Source organism: Mytilus edulis, chromosome 11 (assembly GCF_963676685.1).
Source record: "Mytilus edulis chromosome 11, xbMytEdul2.2, whole genome shotgun sequence".
NCBI lineage: Eukaryota > Metazoa > Mollusca > Bivalvia > Mytilida > Mytilidae > Mytilus > Mytilus edulis.
Window position 1 is genome coordinate 10,603,140 of NC_092354.1, and position 17,900 is coordinate 10,621,039.

The window sequence follows — 17,900 nt, forward strand, 5'->3', positions numbered from 1 at the left end:
ATATTTGTTAAATCATGTCAGTACTGCAGCACTGACTACTGAGCTGATGATACACTCGGGGACTGACCAGCAGAGGTATCGACCCAGTGATGTAAAAATGGAAAACAACACTTTAATAATGTCTTATTAAAGTGAAATAAGGTCTGGTTCGAACAAAGATTTTTAAATCAAAGTTAACGTATGACAGGACTGGTTTCGCAATTAACTTATTATCATAGCGAACCTATATTTAAGTTAAGTATTCAAACAGTCATACTTGTCAACAGTCAAGTCCGTTTACTTGATTATGGTCCAAGGACTGGTCAGAGTAATCCTAAATTCTGTCACAGGTTAACTTTGAACGTCAAAAATGGCTGGTTGCTAAGGTAACATGCTGTAAGGTTAGGTTTGGATTAATGTTTCATTGTTAGCCGATGCCCATCTCCAGGCGCGGGACTATTACGCTGTGAAGGCCCGTTGGTAGTCTTGGTATGATTTCAATTCTTTGATCTTTTTTTGTCTCTTTAACACATTTTCCGTTTTCGTTGTCTATTCTTCATAATGAATATCAACAAGCAGATCTAGAAATTGTCATAAAACAAGCGTTGGTACTTGGTACTAACATGACAATTCATAAATATAGTTTTCCATCAAAATATACTGTAAATGTCATTAACTACCAATTTTCGTTGTTTGAGGCAAACCTGAAATTTCGTGGATATTTGAATACGTGATTTATCAAGGTACTTTTATCATTTTTGTCTAATTACTTCTTATAATTGTAAAATGAAAAAGTACTTTTGAAACAGTTGTTAGAAAAGTACGTAGGAAGTTTAAAGATTGACTAATTACATTAGTAAGAATACAAGGAAAATGCAACATGTGTTATTTATGCATCCATCTTTCATCACGTACGCACATTATACAATGGATATTAAAGTTCGTAATGATTGATTTTCTCATTAAGTATGCAAATGAAAATGATTTAACACGTCATGTATGAAGTTGGTATCAAACAGATGTTTCAAAAGTGTCTAGGATATTTGAATAATCACAACAAAAATCCATAAACTTACACCGAAGCTTCAACCTATGGACAAGTCATTCAACTTATGTGTATGCATCTGTACCCCAGGAGTAGATTACCTTAGCCGTATTTGGCATAACTTTTTTGAATTTTGGATCCTCAATGCTCTTCAACTTTGTATTTATTTGGCTTTTTAACTATTTTGATCTGAGCGTCACTGATAAGTCTTGTGTAGACGAAACGTGCGTCTGGCGTATAAAATTATAATCCTGGTACTTTTGATAACTATTTACACCACTGGGTCGATGCCACTGCTGGTGGACGTTTTGTCCCCGAGGGTATCACCAGCCCAGTAGTCAGCACTTCGGTGTTGACATGAATATCAATTATATGGTCATTTTTATAAATTTTCTGTTTACAAAACTTTGAATTTTTCGAAAAACTAAGGATTTTCTTACCCCAGGAGTAGATTACCTTAGCCGTATTTGGCACAACTTTTTTGAATTTTGGATCCTCAATGCTCTTCAACTTTGTATTTATTTGGCTTTTTAACTATTTTGATCTGAGCGTCACTGATGAGTCTTGTGTAGACGAAACGCGCGTCTGGCGTATAAAATTATAATCCTGGTACTTTTGATAACTATTTACACCACTGGGTCGATGCCACTGCTGGTGGACGTTTCGTCCCCGAGGGTATCACCAGCCCAGTAGTCAGCACTTCGGTGTTGACATGAATATCAATTATATGGTCATTTTATAAATTTTCTGTTTACAAAACTTTGAATTTTTCGAAAAACTAAGGATTTTCTTACCCCAGGAGTAGATTACCTTAGCCGTATTTGGCACAACTTTTTTGAATTTTGGATCCTCAATGCTCTTCAACTTTGTATTTATTTGGCTTTTTAACTATTTTGATCTGAGCGTCACTGATGGTTCTTGTGTAGACGAAACGCGCGTCTGGCGTATAAAATTATAATCCTGGTTCTTTTGATAACTATTTACAACGTAATCTCCAAATTTATGGAATATACATCTATAGTTTCATACTTGCCTGTTCTCTTATCTCATGGATATACGATAAAATGACTGACATACATGTATAAAACGCGTCAAATAATCTTGCTCTGTAATGATTTAAAAACCAAGGCAAATAAATACTGTTAAAATTACCCCATCCCATTTCAAAAAGAAAATTTAGATAATAAGAAAATAACCTTGTACAGTAGCGGAACAGGACAGCGAGTTAACACACATGGTTAACCTTAGACATTCACCATTATTGGCTGTCCGATTCTTTGTTATCCAGAAGGTGAAGTAAGAATAAGAGCAGTGTTTTTTCCATTGAAGTAAAAAAAAAAATGTATTAAACATATTTCTAATATATTGCAATGACATCGTTCATATGCTCATTAGACATAGGTCTGTCGAATATTAGTATCTTTATTTTTCCATTTTGTAAAAAATATTGGCATGAAGGCTTTAAATGTCATACATTTCATACAAATCATAAAGACCTCCAAAACTTATCTCTGATCGATTTCATAGCATGATTCTTTAAATGAGAGTAACATGATTTTAACTTGAGGTTACAATTTTATGAAAACATTATTTACAAACATATGTCTAGGAAGCGTGAGTATTGGCCAACAAAACCAAAGCTGTACTATTAAGCCTGCATGTCTTTATTTAAAATTATTCAATATTTTTATATCATATTATCTCTGTCATTTATATCAGACATATGGTTAAACTCATCAACGTGTGTAATTTTTTTATGTATTTTCAAGAATTCATAATAAGAGGTTTTTAAATTTAGATAAACTGAAAATCTTTTCCTGGTAAATCTATACATCATGTGATGTAATATCGAACAACCCTTTATATATTTAATCACACTGATTCCCTGTTCCCCGAACGTTTGATACTACACAACATGTCTGTGTGTTATTAGTAAAAGTTAAGATATGTCCTGTTTTTAAAGAATGTTAATTATCTCCCCTTTTTTTAGGTCAATTTTTCTTTTTGTAAATTGTTAGCAAAGGTACCAGGATTATAATTTAATACGCCAGACGCGCGTTTCGTCTACACAAGACTCATCAGTGACGCTCAGACCAAAATAGTCATAGAGCCAAACAAGTACAAAGTTTTTCGAAAAATTCTAAATAAAACCATAAAAATATGTTTTATATGGATACACAATATAAATTTATGCATCTTCTAGCTAGACAAATAAAATAGCAAAATTGGTGGAAATTTCATTTCAAAATTTTAAGATTATGGTAACCTTATGACAGTACTTACACTTATGAAACATTTGAAAATGATACAATAAGATACTTAATAGCACTTGTTCATTGAGACAAAAAAGAACACCATCAAGTAGTAAGGTCAATCATGGAGTTTCAACCCAGCGATAAAATCCCGCAACAAGAAACGGCTTCAGCTGGACACTAAACAAAAATGTGCACACGTTCAGCAAAACAAGACATCATACTAAACTCCAAAACATATTCATGATATAAATGAACAAAAATTAACTAAAAAAGAGAATGTTTGAGTGTTAAGATTGTGCTAAATCGACTTTATGTTTGCATCTACATTACTGAAAGAACACAATAAATATTTGCCTTCCAATTAGCAAAATACCTTAAAAATCATGCCATTGCCATGTTTTTTTCTATTTAGCTTTAACGTTTGCCTTTATTATGGAAAATAATTGCAGTTAACATGTTTTCAATGAACAAGTTGAATTTCGCTGTAAAATATACCTTTTATTTCATTTAATCAAAATATGTGAACACTGAAAACGTGAGCTCGAATCGTACATGTAGCAAGTGCGCTCAAATTCAGTCGTAAACGATTATCATTGTCAGGAAAAATATACTGGTTGATACTCCAATAAAAGTCCAGAAAATTACACCAAAATCAACCGTCACAAAAAGCACAATAGTGCTGACAATAGCGTTAAACACTAATCAATCAAAACATGCTTGTAAATATGTGAAGTCGAAGGTAAATCACACGCAATTATTTTAATGAGTTGTCTGATTGACAACCTCACCACAAATCCTTCTTTTTTATGACGACTCATACTTTATGATCTTTTGTTTCCATTTCCGTTTCAAGATTTTATTATAATTTTGTTGTTTTACTATTTTCTCCGTCAATGTTAAACTGGCACATAATTTTTACTTTTAATTTTTCTACTTTTGATAAGATTTCCAAGGTCTGTCAATATGAGTAACATGTAATTGTCTGATTGGTCATGATGTAAATTGTAAATTTCCTTAATCAATACCTTATGTCGCAAATGATATGACTATATATACTGTTGTCGGTTGGTTATATGTACAACACATCAACGTTTAAATCGAATCAGCAAAAGCCTCAACGATGAAGTCATTACTTTTCACGATAACAGGTATTTTGGGATTGTTACTTGTTCCAGCCATTGAAAGTAAGTTGTTTTTCTTTGATAATTTGAATTTTAAGCAAAAACATTTGGAAAGCATTATTGAAATTAAACGCAATGTATCAAGCTTGTAATTGTTTCTTAGAGATGCTCAGCACTATGAGAAACACTTAATATATCAGATGTTTGTTCACGACAAAATATGTGACATTACAAAATACATGTACAGTATTAGACATGGATTATAACTTTTAAGTAAAACTTGTACTATTGATTAAGTTACCAGGATATATGAAATTATCTTACCTCCTATACATTTATAGGAATATGATTGGTTAATAGCGACCTCATGGAGACCGTGTATATTCAATATTAGGTTAGTAGGGAGGCGGGCCTTATTTCAATACACAGTTAGTAGTGGATTTAAAACGTAGGCATTGTTTGATTATTAAAAAGTATTGAAAGATCTGTTTAATATTGTCATATCAAGGTTGTTGATAATAGATATTTGTCGTTTACCTTAGTTTTTAAGTGCAGATCAATTGAAGAAGGTTCTTAAAATTGAAGACTTGAACACTTTTTATGCAGAAATAAGAAGATGTGTTATGATAGCAAATAAGACAACTTTAGTCTAAATTCCACAAAAAAAGATAGTCGGTAAGATAAATTCGTTACATAGTGTGCTAGTGACCTAATATGATATATACAAGGTAAGTAAATTCCATATGGGGTGAGAGCGAAGCTCCCATATGGAATTTACTGACCCTGTATATATCATATTAGGTCGCTCGAACCCCATATGGAATTTACTTACCCTGTATATATCATATTATGTCACAAGCACACTATGTAACTACTAATATTTTAAAACTGATATGTAAATGGAATACTATAAATTCTTCATACAATTGTCGTTTCAAATCTGTTTGTTAATACTGTTCGTGCCTTTATTAAGAAACAAACGCAGTGTTTTCTATATTTATCCAATATTTCAAATAATATATCCAACGATGTTTTCCAGGCAACACGTTCTGATATTTACATTTGTGTTCATAGCATTTTTAAAGACGCACACTAATTGTTTTATTATTAACAAAAGCACCAGATAAACTGAACAATTACTATACTTCTTTTGCGATAAAAGACCAGACATTTCATTATTTCTAGAACAGTTTGCATAGGATAGCCAGAAATTTTTTGCAACATAACATGTACATTCCAGAAATATGTTAAACATTTAGTCTCTGATTCCTAATAAACTTCTTTATCCAGTTTTTTTTTACTTGCGTTTAAATAAAGATGACAACATGGTATAATTCTATAAACATCTTCAAATGGAAATTTTGTATAAAATTAGTTTCGAGAAGTAATGAAAGGGATGGAGTATTCCAAAACTCAAATGTCATATTTTTATTCATATCCCACTTAATTCTGAGAGATATAGCAGCAAATACTGTATTATCTTTAAAACAAAAAAATAGCAAAAATCTTTTTTTTTATTGTTTTTATTTATACAATGTTGAAACCATACTTTTTAAAATTTCATAGGAAAAGAACAAATTACTTTCTGACACAAGTAGTGGGAGATATTATGGACATAATTGTGCAAATCGTGATACAAGCATGAAATTTGGTATAAAGGTTAACTAAATGATACTTACAAAAAATCCGCTGCTGGCCAGAAAAAAAAATCATTTTTTCAAGATGGCCACCACACATTTTGGAAATGGCGTCATTACAAAGGTCGCGAAATACAAATGTGCCCAACTTTCAATATTTGAAATTCAAGATAACCATAACATCTATGAGGGCCCTCATGGGGTTTTTGATTATGTGATTACTTGGCCCTTTTTTTAATGATTATTTGATTATTAAGCCAAATATTTCATGATTATTTGATTACCTAGGACTGTATTTTTAGTTTATGATTATTTGATTACTAAAGATAAGCAAATATTTAATGATTATGTGATTATATTGGCAAAAAAATGGTGATTATGTGATTACTAGGATCCCCCCCCCATGAGGGGCCTCATCTATGTTGATGTTTGATTAAACAATATGGGTCGGGTTTTACTATCATTTTTGTTTTCATTTTAAACATGTTAAACTTATTTCTCGTCATGGAAGTATTCCCAGAATATCATGTTCAACGGGATTGACCTTTTAGATTATTAACAAAATAATCCATGTTGAATGTACTGTTAAACATATACATCATTCATTCCAACATTCGAATGTGTATCAAATGAAGCCGCCGGCCATAATTGTGTTGTACAATTACATCAATTTTCAAAAAAGTCGAACATTTAACATTTAAAGATCACATTTATAGGAATTTTGTTTTACTATTAATCTGAAAATTGATCACAAATATACAAAATATGTATAAGATACGATTAAAGATCTATCATTTTTACAAATAGTACCTTTATTGTACAATTTTTATTCTATTTAAATATAAAAACAATTGATTGTTATCTCAAATGAGCTGTGTGAAAAAAGCTTCTATTTCTTCAAATGGATAAAACAAAATAATAATACTTTCAGTGAAAAGAAAAAGATGTCACAAGAGACCAACTGTTGGTAAGTTATTAATATGTCTATACTTTGTTGACCGTCCAATATAATTAATATTCCAAAACTTTAAACAACTGTCATACAGTCGAACATTGCCGTAAAAGCACAAGTCTATGTTGTGATTTCCATAGTACAAATGCCACAGTTTGAGACACAAAAGGAATTCCAATACAAAATTATATTTCAGTCCATATTATGAACAATATATTTTTTTTTTACTTTGCTATAACATGTATAACATGTATAATAAGATATTCACACATTTAAATTATAAACAAAAATACTTTATCTTAATTCAACGTGTCTAGATAAATAATAAAAAAGGGTGTTTTGTCAGTAATCCAAAAAGGGCTTTCCGAAGACAAAAGGTTATGTATATATATGAAATTATAGCAAACAGACTTTTGGTAACAAATTTGTAATCATAGGAATTGATGTTGCAATACTATTTAAATCATCTAAGACACCAGGATAACAATTGTGAACGCTAGTCGCGAGTTTCTTCTGAAAAGAAAAAGCAGTGACGAAACAAGATAAAGCCCAAAAATAAAACAAAGAAGAACAGTATCGAATACACCAAAAAACTTTGTATCTTATGATTAGGGTTTTTATTTTCCATGCGATGTATCGTTCTAAATATATCTGTAGTTGAGTGCCCAAACCCGTCTACCAGAACATGTGCCAAAATAATAGTTACTGCAGAAGAAAGATTTGTTGGGAGTACAGGAAAAGTGACGTGCTCAGTTGGTTATTTTCTAATGGGAAATGACACCATAACGTGTTTAGATGATGGTGTATGGAGTCCGATAAAGGCTATATGTAATACTTGTGTTTTATATAATATTTCATCTCTTTGCTTGATATTAATTTATGAGAGAATCGTTTTACAAATAAATTGAAAAACGTAGTTAAAACTTCGACAAAAAAGCTCCGATAGGCGTTCTGTTTTAAAAACAACATTCAGGATTTTCTTGTTTTGTCAGATAAATACAGGCCTTTATAATTTTATAGGCAAATCTGTTATTGGCTAAATAAACTATAGAAATTATCAACACTCCGTCAACTATGTTTTAGAACCAAAACCAAGCTGAAGGTTAAATAACTTTATCTTTAACTTAATATGGCGACAAAGAAATGGTCATATATATTTAATTATTACTTTCATATAAATATTGATATCAATATTTGTATATATGAACACAACACCTGATTACATAGGGTATATTCTGAATTAAATTAGACAAAGGAACTAAAATCATAACGAAACAAAATCTTGTAAAAAAACAGGGCAATTTAGAGATATATCTAAAATAATGAAATATTCATTACTATTATATGTATAGTTACATGTCACAATTATATACATTTAGGTGTTGCAAATGGAAATGGTTTTGGCGTAGCTGAAGTACGTTCATTCAGTGGTTCATTATACATATTTGTTAAAAATGTCTTAGGTTACGACGATGCAAAGGTAAATTGGTATATACTAGTATCAAATTGAGAATTGAAATGCACAGATGGGAAATTTTATAGATTTATACATTTTACAGTAAAGATCGGTGACAGAATAATTCATTTAATGTGTGCATGATATGTAAGGTGTGCCTTTTCGTGTTAATTGGGTTGAACTTATATGCCTATATCATTGAAGTACACTTGTCATTTACGATTAGTTGTGTTAAACTATGTAACGCTGGTAACTGTGTATTCAAATCATGTTTTGCAGGATTTTTGCTCTTATAAGTGTAGTACTCTTGTTGAAATAAATAACAAAGAAGAAAACAGATTCATATATTCAGCTTTGAGAGAAAATGGTTAGCAATATTATTCAAATTGATCTTAAAATTAGATAGATAGATAGTTTATTCTCATAAAACCATGCAAGTACAAAGGTTACAGAGAAGTTAAAAAAAAAAAAATAGTATACATAAAAATAAAAAATGCATTAAAAATGCATAAAATTCAAAATTCAAAAAGATACATACCATTGTATTGAAATTCTATAGCATAATTGAACAACAAGGTAAATCAAGTTTTTGCATGCAACTTATCAAAAATAAATTAATCCAAGGGTTACAAAACATATTTTTCACATGAGCAACATGGCATATGTCACATATCTAACATGTTCTACTTACCCTTTTGAAACACCTGATATCAACCCTGGTTTATTGTGAGGTTTCAGTTTCTCAGTCTCTAGTTTTTTATGTATTGGTTTGTTTACAAGTGTTTATCTTTAGACAGTTTTTGATTATTTTTTTTTGGCGTTATCAATTTGTGTTCGACTAATGAGTTCAAATGACTATATGATTTTTTCCAACGATAGAGGCGATTCCGCCAATTTAAAAGTGAACATGAAAAGGTATTAAAAAATATTTTGAATCCGTTAAAATAAAAACCGCCAGAATATTTCGTAGACCTTTTTCAATTAATATCGCGAAATTTTACACCCGGGAAAATAATCCGCTATACGGTATTGGATGCATCATGTCGAGCGGGATATACTTACCCTTTCTGAAGCAAATGTGATCAAACCGATTTTTTTTAAGGTTTCCTAAGGTTGAACTTGCCCTTGTTTCACAATTAAACATGAACTCCAGAGACCAGCACACTAAGCTGTATTACATTAAACAGAATAGTTGAGTTCACACATTCAGTACAATTTTATTAACGTTATACAACTCAAAAGCTAATGCAAGCTTCATTAAATGTTCCGAAGAACCGTTTATAAGTACGTAAAATTTTTGAAATATTAAGGCTTTTCTACCTCAAGAATAGATTACCTTAGCTGTATTTGGCAAAACTTTAAGGAAATTTGGTCCTCAATGCTCTTCAACTTCGTACTTTATTTGTCTTATTTTATCTTTGGTGGATTCGAGCGTCACTAATGAGTCTTTTATAGACGAAAAGCGCGTCTAGCGTAAATAAATAATGTTATCCAGGCATCTATGATGAGTTTTGTTTTACATTGAAGATTACTCGTTGTGTAAAGAGTAAATGAGTTAAATTAGAAAAATACCGAATCCAAATGAAAATTCAAAACGGACAGTCCTTGGTTATTTGGAAAAACTCAAACACATCTAACCAATGGAAAATTAACTGTCATGTTCATGATTTGGAGCAAATCTATCTAAATTAAAAAGGCCCCTTGTTGAAATCTTGTAGTGCATTCATTTGGTACACATCTCTACTTAAACGAAAAAAGTAGTTAACAAAGTAATGAATAGCTACAGATATATCAATAAGTCCAAAAAGTTAGAAATGTATGACAGATCCACCCATTGGATCATTAGTGAGGGTGATACACGACTGGAAATATATATAATAGTCAAAAACTACTCTTAATATCGACAAAACACTGTTTTAAATCTGCAGAGAAGTTTGGTTTTAGTTTTATGAATTTCGAGATTGTTTTAGGTAAATCAGAATAAATATGTTTCATTTTACGTCATAATCATACTGATAAAGGAAGTGTGTTATTTATGGATACGTTAACATTGACTGTTTTTTTGTTAATATTAATATATTGATGTTTGTTTTTTGGCACACTTTGTAGGCGTTTGTTTTATATGCATATAGTTTGTTTTACTACTTGTTGTAGGTTTATCCTATCCTTTGATTGGATTAGAGTCAAGGAATGGCATAAGTTATGAATGGCAATCTAAAAATACAACCGACTCAAACATGTTTAACGACTGGCATCCGACCAAACCTGACAAGACTGCAGTTGGCAGTTGTGCTATGATATTTTTAAATCTTGATAAATGGATTGACATCCGTAAAAGTTGCGATTGTTTTTCCTGGATTGACATCCCGAAAGGTGTTTGCGAATGGGAATCACAATGTATATGCGAATTAAGGTAGGAAAGTGTATAACGTTTAAGTTTAGTTTCATTCTGAAATGAAACAACAAATACATATGTTATATAACAAAATATTACGAATCCAAGAAAAAAAGTTTCTATTCAACGTAGTTACATAATTCAAATCAATGATGTATAAAACAAATGACAAACTGAACAAAACTGGACAGTATGTCACACATCATCATTTTCCTGAACCAGAATAAAAAAAAAAGACATACCCACTTTTTTTCTGCAATAGGGTGTCTTATCATACCATAACAGCTCAACAGATATCGGTAATCTGTATTTATGGACTATACGATTATCGCTTTAAAGGGCCGCCAACAGCCGATATAATTTTAGTATTGCTAGTGACCCCAGAATGTTTAATGCTACAGATTGCCCATGACGTATCGGCCCGTTAGTTAATGTTCTAGTCACCGACCTGCAACCCGCTTTCTACTCATAGAAAATAACTTCATTTTCCATGGCGCCAATCTTCAAGTTCAAAACTTAAAAGTGTAAATTTGAATACTCAAAATCAACCATGCAACAATTTAACTATAATCAGTGAATGCACAGACAGATTGAAATCAAACGCTACTGTTGCTATATGGAACGATGTTTTGCTATTTCTTTTAATTGTTAGAATTAGTTGTTATCTTTTAATACATTAATTGTGAAACAATGAACTTCAACAAAAGCAAACGTCAACAAAGAAACGGTCTGCAGATAACAACGGTATTACCCTAACTCGGTACAGGACATTAAAAAGAAAAAAAATAGTGGGTGGGACTGGTTTTAACATTTACAAAAATATGATAAACATAATAAATAGACAGTAAAATAGCAGGGTCAATTTCCAAAACCCTCTTATTAATGAAGTAATTGTCTTGTCAATTTGAATTTAAGTTAAAAATTAGGAATTAAAGTTTGTTGTGATAAACAATACAAATCATGATCATACACCATTGTACACTACGGGGCGCCGAATGGGACTCTTGTGGTTTTGTACAAAATTCAATTCTGTCATAACAAACTCATTTCTGTCTTACAAAACTATGTGATACAGACTTGTTTTTTGAGAACTTCTATTTTGTGATGACAAATTCATTTTTTGTCAAGACAAAATTCATTGTTGTCAAGACAAAATTCATTGTTGTCAAGACAAATTTCATTTTTGTCAAGACAAAATTAATTTTTTGTAGACAAAATTCATTTGACAAAATTTAATTTTGTCAAATAGGTATGCAAATATAAACTTATTTGCATACAACTTTTGTGTTAAATTTTCACTTCTGTTTAACAAAACTCAATTTTGTCTACACAAAAAAAAATTAAATTTAACTTTGTCATGACAATTGAATTTTGTCTACAAAAATGAATTTTGTCATTACAAAATTCAATTTTGTGTAAAAACAATAAATTTTGTCTACAAAATTGTCGTTTGTCATTACAAAATTTAATTTTGTGTCACATAAGTTAATTTTGTCAACACAAAAATAAAAACAAAATTGAAATTGGTCTACATGTACCAATTCAATTTTGTGTTTATTTTTGTGTACACAAAATTCACCTTTGTGAGACAAAATTGACTTGTTTGACAAAAATAATTTTGTGTTACAAAATTGACTTTCTGGCACAAAATTGACTTTTGTGTTAAATTTTCACTTCTGTTTAACAAAACTCATTTTTTTCCTACACAAAAAATAAACACAAAATTGAGTTTTGTGACAAAATCTCAGTTCTGTATGCAAATTAGTTCACAGAATCTAAGCTTAAGTAATTTGCATACAAAACATACTTTTGTCGCCCAACTTTCAAATTAGGTAACAAAAGTAAAGTCTGTGTTCCAAAAATGAATTTTGTCATGACAAAACTAACTTTTGTCCACTGAAAGATAATTTTGTATGACAAAATTAAATTTGTAGTATGCTACAATTTTTTTTAACTGAACTCATTTTTGTCCGTACAAAATTTAATTTCGAGTACAAGACCACAAGAGTCCCATTCGGCGCCCCCGTATACACCTGTCTTGAATACGTCTTATAAATATTTCGTAACAATACTCATAAATAGAGAAAAGTCATTAACTAGTAACACTCATTCTTTTCTTATATTTCACTAATTGATTTTAATGTATGAAAACTATAGTATCCGTCCTACATATAATTCATATCTTATTTTCTACTTTGCAGGTTTGACTAACTACCATGACGTCAATGACCAGACAACAAAAACGAATCTTTATAATAAAATTAAAACAAAAGTTAATAATTGTATAGGATTGTTTTCTATCAATCCCCTCTCCCTTCGAATCTGTGCCAATTGATTTTGTCAGAATAATAGAATGAGGACGTGGATACGAGTAAGAGAACAATGGGATGACGAGAATGCATGTAAGGGGTGAACGGGAGTATGCATAGAGGTTAGCGGGGGTCAATAATAAGTCTTAGCGGAATTTCTGGATATTAGGGGTAAAACATAGAGAACAATTGTGTACATAAATCTATGACATGCCGTGGTTTGGTTGTTCGAGATTGTTTGCGTTTGTCTTGTCGGTTCCTTTCATAGCTTGCAATATGGTATGCAAGTTTTTCATTGTATCATAAAATTCTAATGTTCAGTGGTTTTCGTCTGTTTATGTGGTACATCTCGTTTCTCGTTTTAAGATGAATTAGACTTGATTTTCCCGTTTGAATGGTTTTACTTTAGTAATTTGTGAGGCCCTTTGTAGCTTGCTGTTCGGTGTGCGCAAAGGCTCTGTGTTGAAGACGGTACCTTGACCATTAATTAGTTACTTTTATAAATTGTGCATGTTGTAACTTGGATAGAGAGTTGTCTAATTGGCACTCATACCACATCTTCATATATATAGGTGTGGTGTAGATTGGCTTACATCTACATAATGTATTGTCTTCTGTGAATATTTACAACATCTGTTATCATACCACATCTTCTGATGTCTATGTTACAAAAATATTACTGGCTAATTTTTGAGACATTTCATGGTACCTTACAGTTAAAGATGTAGCTGTAAGGTCATTGTTAACAGCTTTAGTTTAATAAATTTATATTCAAGTGTTAAAAAAAACATAATATGTAAAACTATAGTGATGAATATTGTTCAGCACTTTTGAAATACATCGGTGAAAGAACATTATAATACAAAATTTGACATATAACTGGGGTTATTGTTTTCTCAGTGTTAGGAATTGGAGTGAGTTTCTGTTTATTACCTTAAGATCTCTTTTACTTGTGGATTTCAATTTTGCTGTTTAATGGGATGTTGTGTTGATTGCATATTTGGATTTATTTGTAAAATAATCCACGCGTATTCAGGTTTTTTTTTAAATGTTTAAACTTGAAATATTGTAAAGAAGTCTATCGTCATTTCGTTAGGTATTAATTTGGTTGCTGAACTTTGCATCTCATTTTGCTTACACAAATAAATCTTGCACCGCTTTGAATTATTTTATATTTCGGTATCTGAGCAATGGTCACTGCGAAATGCGACGTGTTTGCACAGAAATGTGTTTCACATAACAATGAACATTATGAAGTGCGTTGTGTGTTCGTTTGTGTATTTCTAACACTTGACTCCTCATGAATCCTTTACCACATACATCACATTAATAAGGTTGTTCGCCATTGTGTGTTCGTTTGTGCATTTCTTACACTTGACTCCTCCTGGATCCTTTACCACACACATCACACAAATGGGGCTACTCTCCAGTGTGTGCTTTCATGTGGTGTAGCACGGCATTATTGCTCTTATTCTTTTTGTCACAAATATCACATACATGAGGTTTATAAAGAGCATAACCAGTGTGTGTTTCCATATGTTTCGTTAAGTAATCTTTTCTCCTGAATCCGTTACCACAGAAATCACATAAATGTACCTTTATGTTACCCTTGGCATGTGTTTTTGGAAGGAATTCCGACCTATAACTTCACCACATACATCCAATTTGAGGGAGTTACCTTCAGTGTGTATACTTATTGTGTCTGTAAGTTATGACTCTCCCTAATCCTGAACCACACATACCACATGTGTACGGTTTGTCTCTTATATATGTTTTCCTGTGTGTTTTAAAGTCACTATCATGACTAAAATCGGTACCACATAAACCACATTTATAAGGTTTATCACAAGGATGTGTTTTCATGTGTGTTTTGAAGTCACTTCGTTGACTAAATGTTTTACCACATACATCGCAGTCACGAGATTCATTATCTGTATGTGTTCTCACATGTCTCTGTAAATGACCAAGGCGACTTAATCCTTTAAACTTAAAATCAGCCCCACCGCCTTTTTTCAGGAAAAAATGTCTTGTACAAAGTCAGGAATATGACAGTTTTTTCAAAAGGTCTATTTTTATGTATGTTTGAGTTTGTTTTTGTAGAAGTTCAGTATTTCTGTTGTGCCATTGTTTCCCTCTGTTTGGGTTTGTGATCCTAACTTGAGTTCGCTAAATCACTTTTACGTCTATTAAACAGTGAAATATTTATGTTACCTGCAATTACAAAAGAGAGAAAAGAAACAAAAAAAGTCCAATACGAACACTCAAGACATTTGTCTTAGGAAAAACGATAAAATGACAAAACAAAAGTAAACAGAACACTACACAGAACACTGAATAGCAACGGCACGCTTCACAGAACACCGAAGAGCAACATGAACCGTAAACCGGAAGTGCAATCGGTGAGCAGTTATAGGAACTCTAATATCCGAGTTTATGTTAGCTAAAAATTCCATCAAATAATAAATTTTAGACATTCGTACAGCCTTGAAAATGAGCCAAAAAATACCGCAAAAAATGCAAGAAAAGGAATTGTAAGAAAATAGTGATACCGGACATAAGTCAACGAAACAACTGATCTGAAGGCACTTGACTTTGGACAGACATAATGGTGATAATCTTCCCTTAACCTGGAACAGTGGTAGAACACAAGACTTAAATATAGAATTCAGTTGAAAATGACTCAACAGATCGATACAAAGCAAGGCTGTACGGTAAACTACATTTGTTAATTTCTGTGTCATAAGGCCTCTTGTGAAGAGTTGTGTCATTTGGCAAAACAAGCAACGCAAAACAACCCAGCTGAATCCATGTCATTTAAGTTGGAGACTGTTAGATAGTTGTTTACTAGGAAATCATTGGAAATCTCTTTAATTAATCGGAAGATTAAAATCAAGTGCATACGAGAAATGTTGACACACATACACACTTGTACATTGTTATGCATTAGGTAAAACCTAAGTCGTTAGTATTTCAATTGAATTTATGTATGGTTTGCATGTCGCGGCCTTTTATAGCCGACCATACAGTAGGTTGTTTACTCATTATTGAGTCATATGTTGCATTCGTTTGCTTATATCCTCTTTATTTGAACTTTGGTGGATAGTTTTCTCATTCGCAATCAAACCACATCTCCTTGAATGAATTAGGTGATGACAATGCAATAAGAAACTCAACATATACCCTTACGATACTTACCATAGAGGAAATCCTTAATAATCATAGGTCTGCTCTATGTTCCTTTGAAATTTCAACCAAAGATGGAGAACTTCCATCACTGTATTGTACTTAAAAACGAAAACGATAAAATTGGCTTACGAAAGCACAAATGTAAAGTTCATGAATTTATTGTATATTCATATACTGTGGATTCATTTATTTTCGTGGGTACCAATTTTCGTGGTTTGAGGAAAACTTACATATTCGTGGATATTTAATTTCGTGGTTTTGACAAAAGCCCACACTCATTCCTTTACAAAATTTGTATTTCGTTGAACATTTGAATTCGTGGTTCTCCTATACCCACGAAATCCACGAAAATTGGTATCCAACGAATATTAATGGATCCACAGTATTCACATTACACATATATCGAAAATAATCACATAATAAGAAAACAAAATAAAGAATAGATTAATTATTGGCAACGCTGAATAGTTCAATATTTTGAAAAAAAAATAGAAAAACATAATACATCACAAGTCTATTGAAATGGAGATTATAAATTTTATTTGAATTAAAGCTTATTCAAATATCAACATTCTCCCTTTCTGAATATTACAACTCTTCACTTTTCTTAATAAAAATATGAAACAAGAGAAATTATTCTAAATAATCAACATTTGTTTATGTATAATCATTGATAATCAATAATGTTTCAATTAAGAATACTAAAAATTAACATATCAATCAAGGACACAAAGTACTATTCGATATGCATACCCTAAATAAGGAAATGGTAGACAATTTCACTTTCAAATATTATCCCGTTGTAAGAAACACACATAGATCAAGCTGTGAACAATACTGACGTTATCCGAACCCTTTATATTTAAAATGTAAACCACATCTTTTGTAGTATATAGTTTCTCAACAGTTGGCACAATAAAACTAAACTTTAAATTCAAACGATTATACAAAATTTAAAAATCATATTTGCATTTGCAAAACTTTAGATAAAAATATTGAATGTTTTTTACATGTACACATCATATGTTTATCTTTTTTGTATTTTTATAAAACTCTTTTATATAAAACACGCATATTCAAAATCATTACAAATATTTCCAAAATACACCCACCTTAAATCTTCAAATATTGTATTTCCTATCATGATTTCTTTGATAAGGGGTTGCTGCTCACAGGGAAGCTTTTTTAATCAAGCGTTCCAAGTTGAAATAGTCCCTTCGTAAATTTTATGAACGCTATTTCGAGTTGGTTGACCGTTATGGAATACTTTAGTAACCCTTTTACATAAGATATCGGATATGTTTCTACGATCCCCTTCCCTTTTCATGAATGTGACCTACTGAGTAAGACTATTTACCAGGTTTGTAATAACATGAGCAACACGACGGTTGTCACGTGTGGATCCGCATCTGATTACCCTTCCGGAGCACGTGAGATCACCCCCGTTTTGGTGGGGTTTGCTTTGCTCATTCTGTGTTGTTTCTTGTTTACTATTATTTGTCTGTTTGTCTTTTTCATTTGAAGCCATGACGTTGTCAGTTTATTTTCGATTTGTGAGTTTGACT

At 31.5% G+C, this 17,900-nt stretch overlaps 1 protein-coding gene across 2 annotated transcripts; it reads left to right on the plus strand.

Moving 5' to 3' along the window:
* Nucleotides 1–4,308: 4,308 nt before the first annotated feature.
* LOC139495110 (CD302 antigen-like) lies at nucleotides 4,309–13,125 on the plus strand. Of its 2 annotated transcripts, XM_071283266.1 has the most exons (7): nucleotides 4,310–4,463; nucleotides 6,969–7,004; nucleotides 7,647–7,817; nucleotides 8,369–8,469; nucleotides 8,725–8,812; nucleotides 10,600–10,858; nucleotides 13,042–13,125. In XM_071283266.1, the coding sequence occupies exons 1-7, from the start codon at nucleotides 4,400–4,402 to the stop codon at nucleotides 13,049–13,051; spliced, it is 729 nt and encodes a 242-aa protein (XP_071139367.1). In that variant the 5' UTR covers nucleotides 4,310–4,399; the 3' UTR covers nucleotides 13,052–13,125. The 2 variants fall into 2 exon arrangements, with proteins under 2 accessions (XP_071139368.1, XP_071139367.1); XM_071283267.1 differs by lacking the exon at nucleotides 7,647–7,817 and having other exon boundaries at nucleotides 4,309–4,463.
* The last annotated feature ends 4,775 nt before the right edge of the window (nucleotides 13,126–17,900 follow it).

Coding starts and splice junctions, on each gene's coding strand:
- LOC139495110 (XM_071283266.1), top strand. CDS start 4,400: ATGAAGTCATTACTTTTCACGATAACAGGTATTTTGGGATTGTTACTT. Junction 7,818..8,368: donor GAGTCCGATAAAGGCTATAT/GTAATACTTGTG, acceptor ATATACATTTAG/GTGTTGCAAATGGAAATGGT. Junction 8,470..8,724: donor TAGGTTACGACGATGCAAAG/GTAAATTGGTAT, acceptor CATGTTTTGCAG/GATTTTTGCTCTTATAAGTG.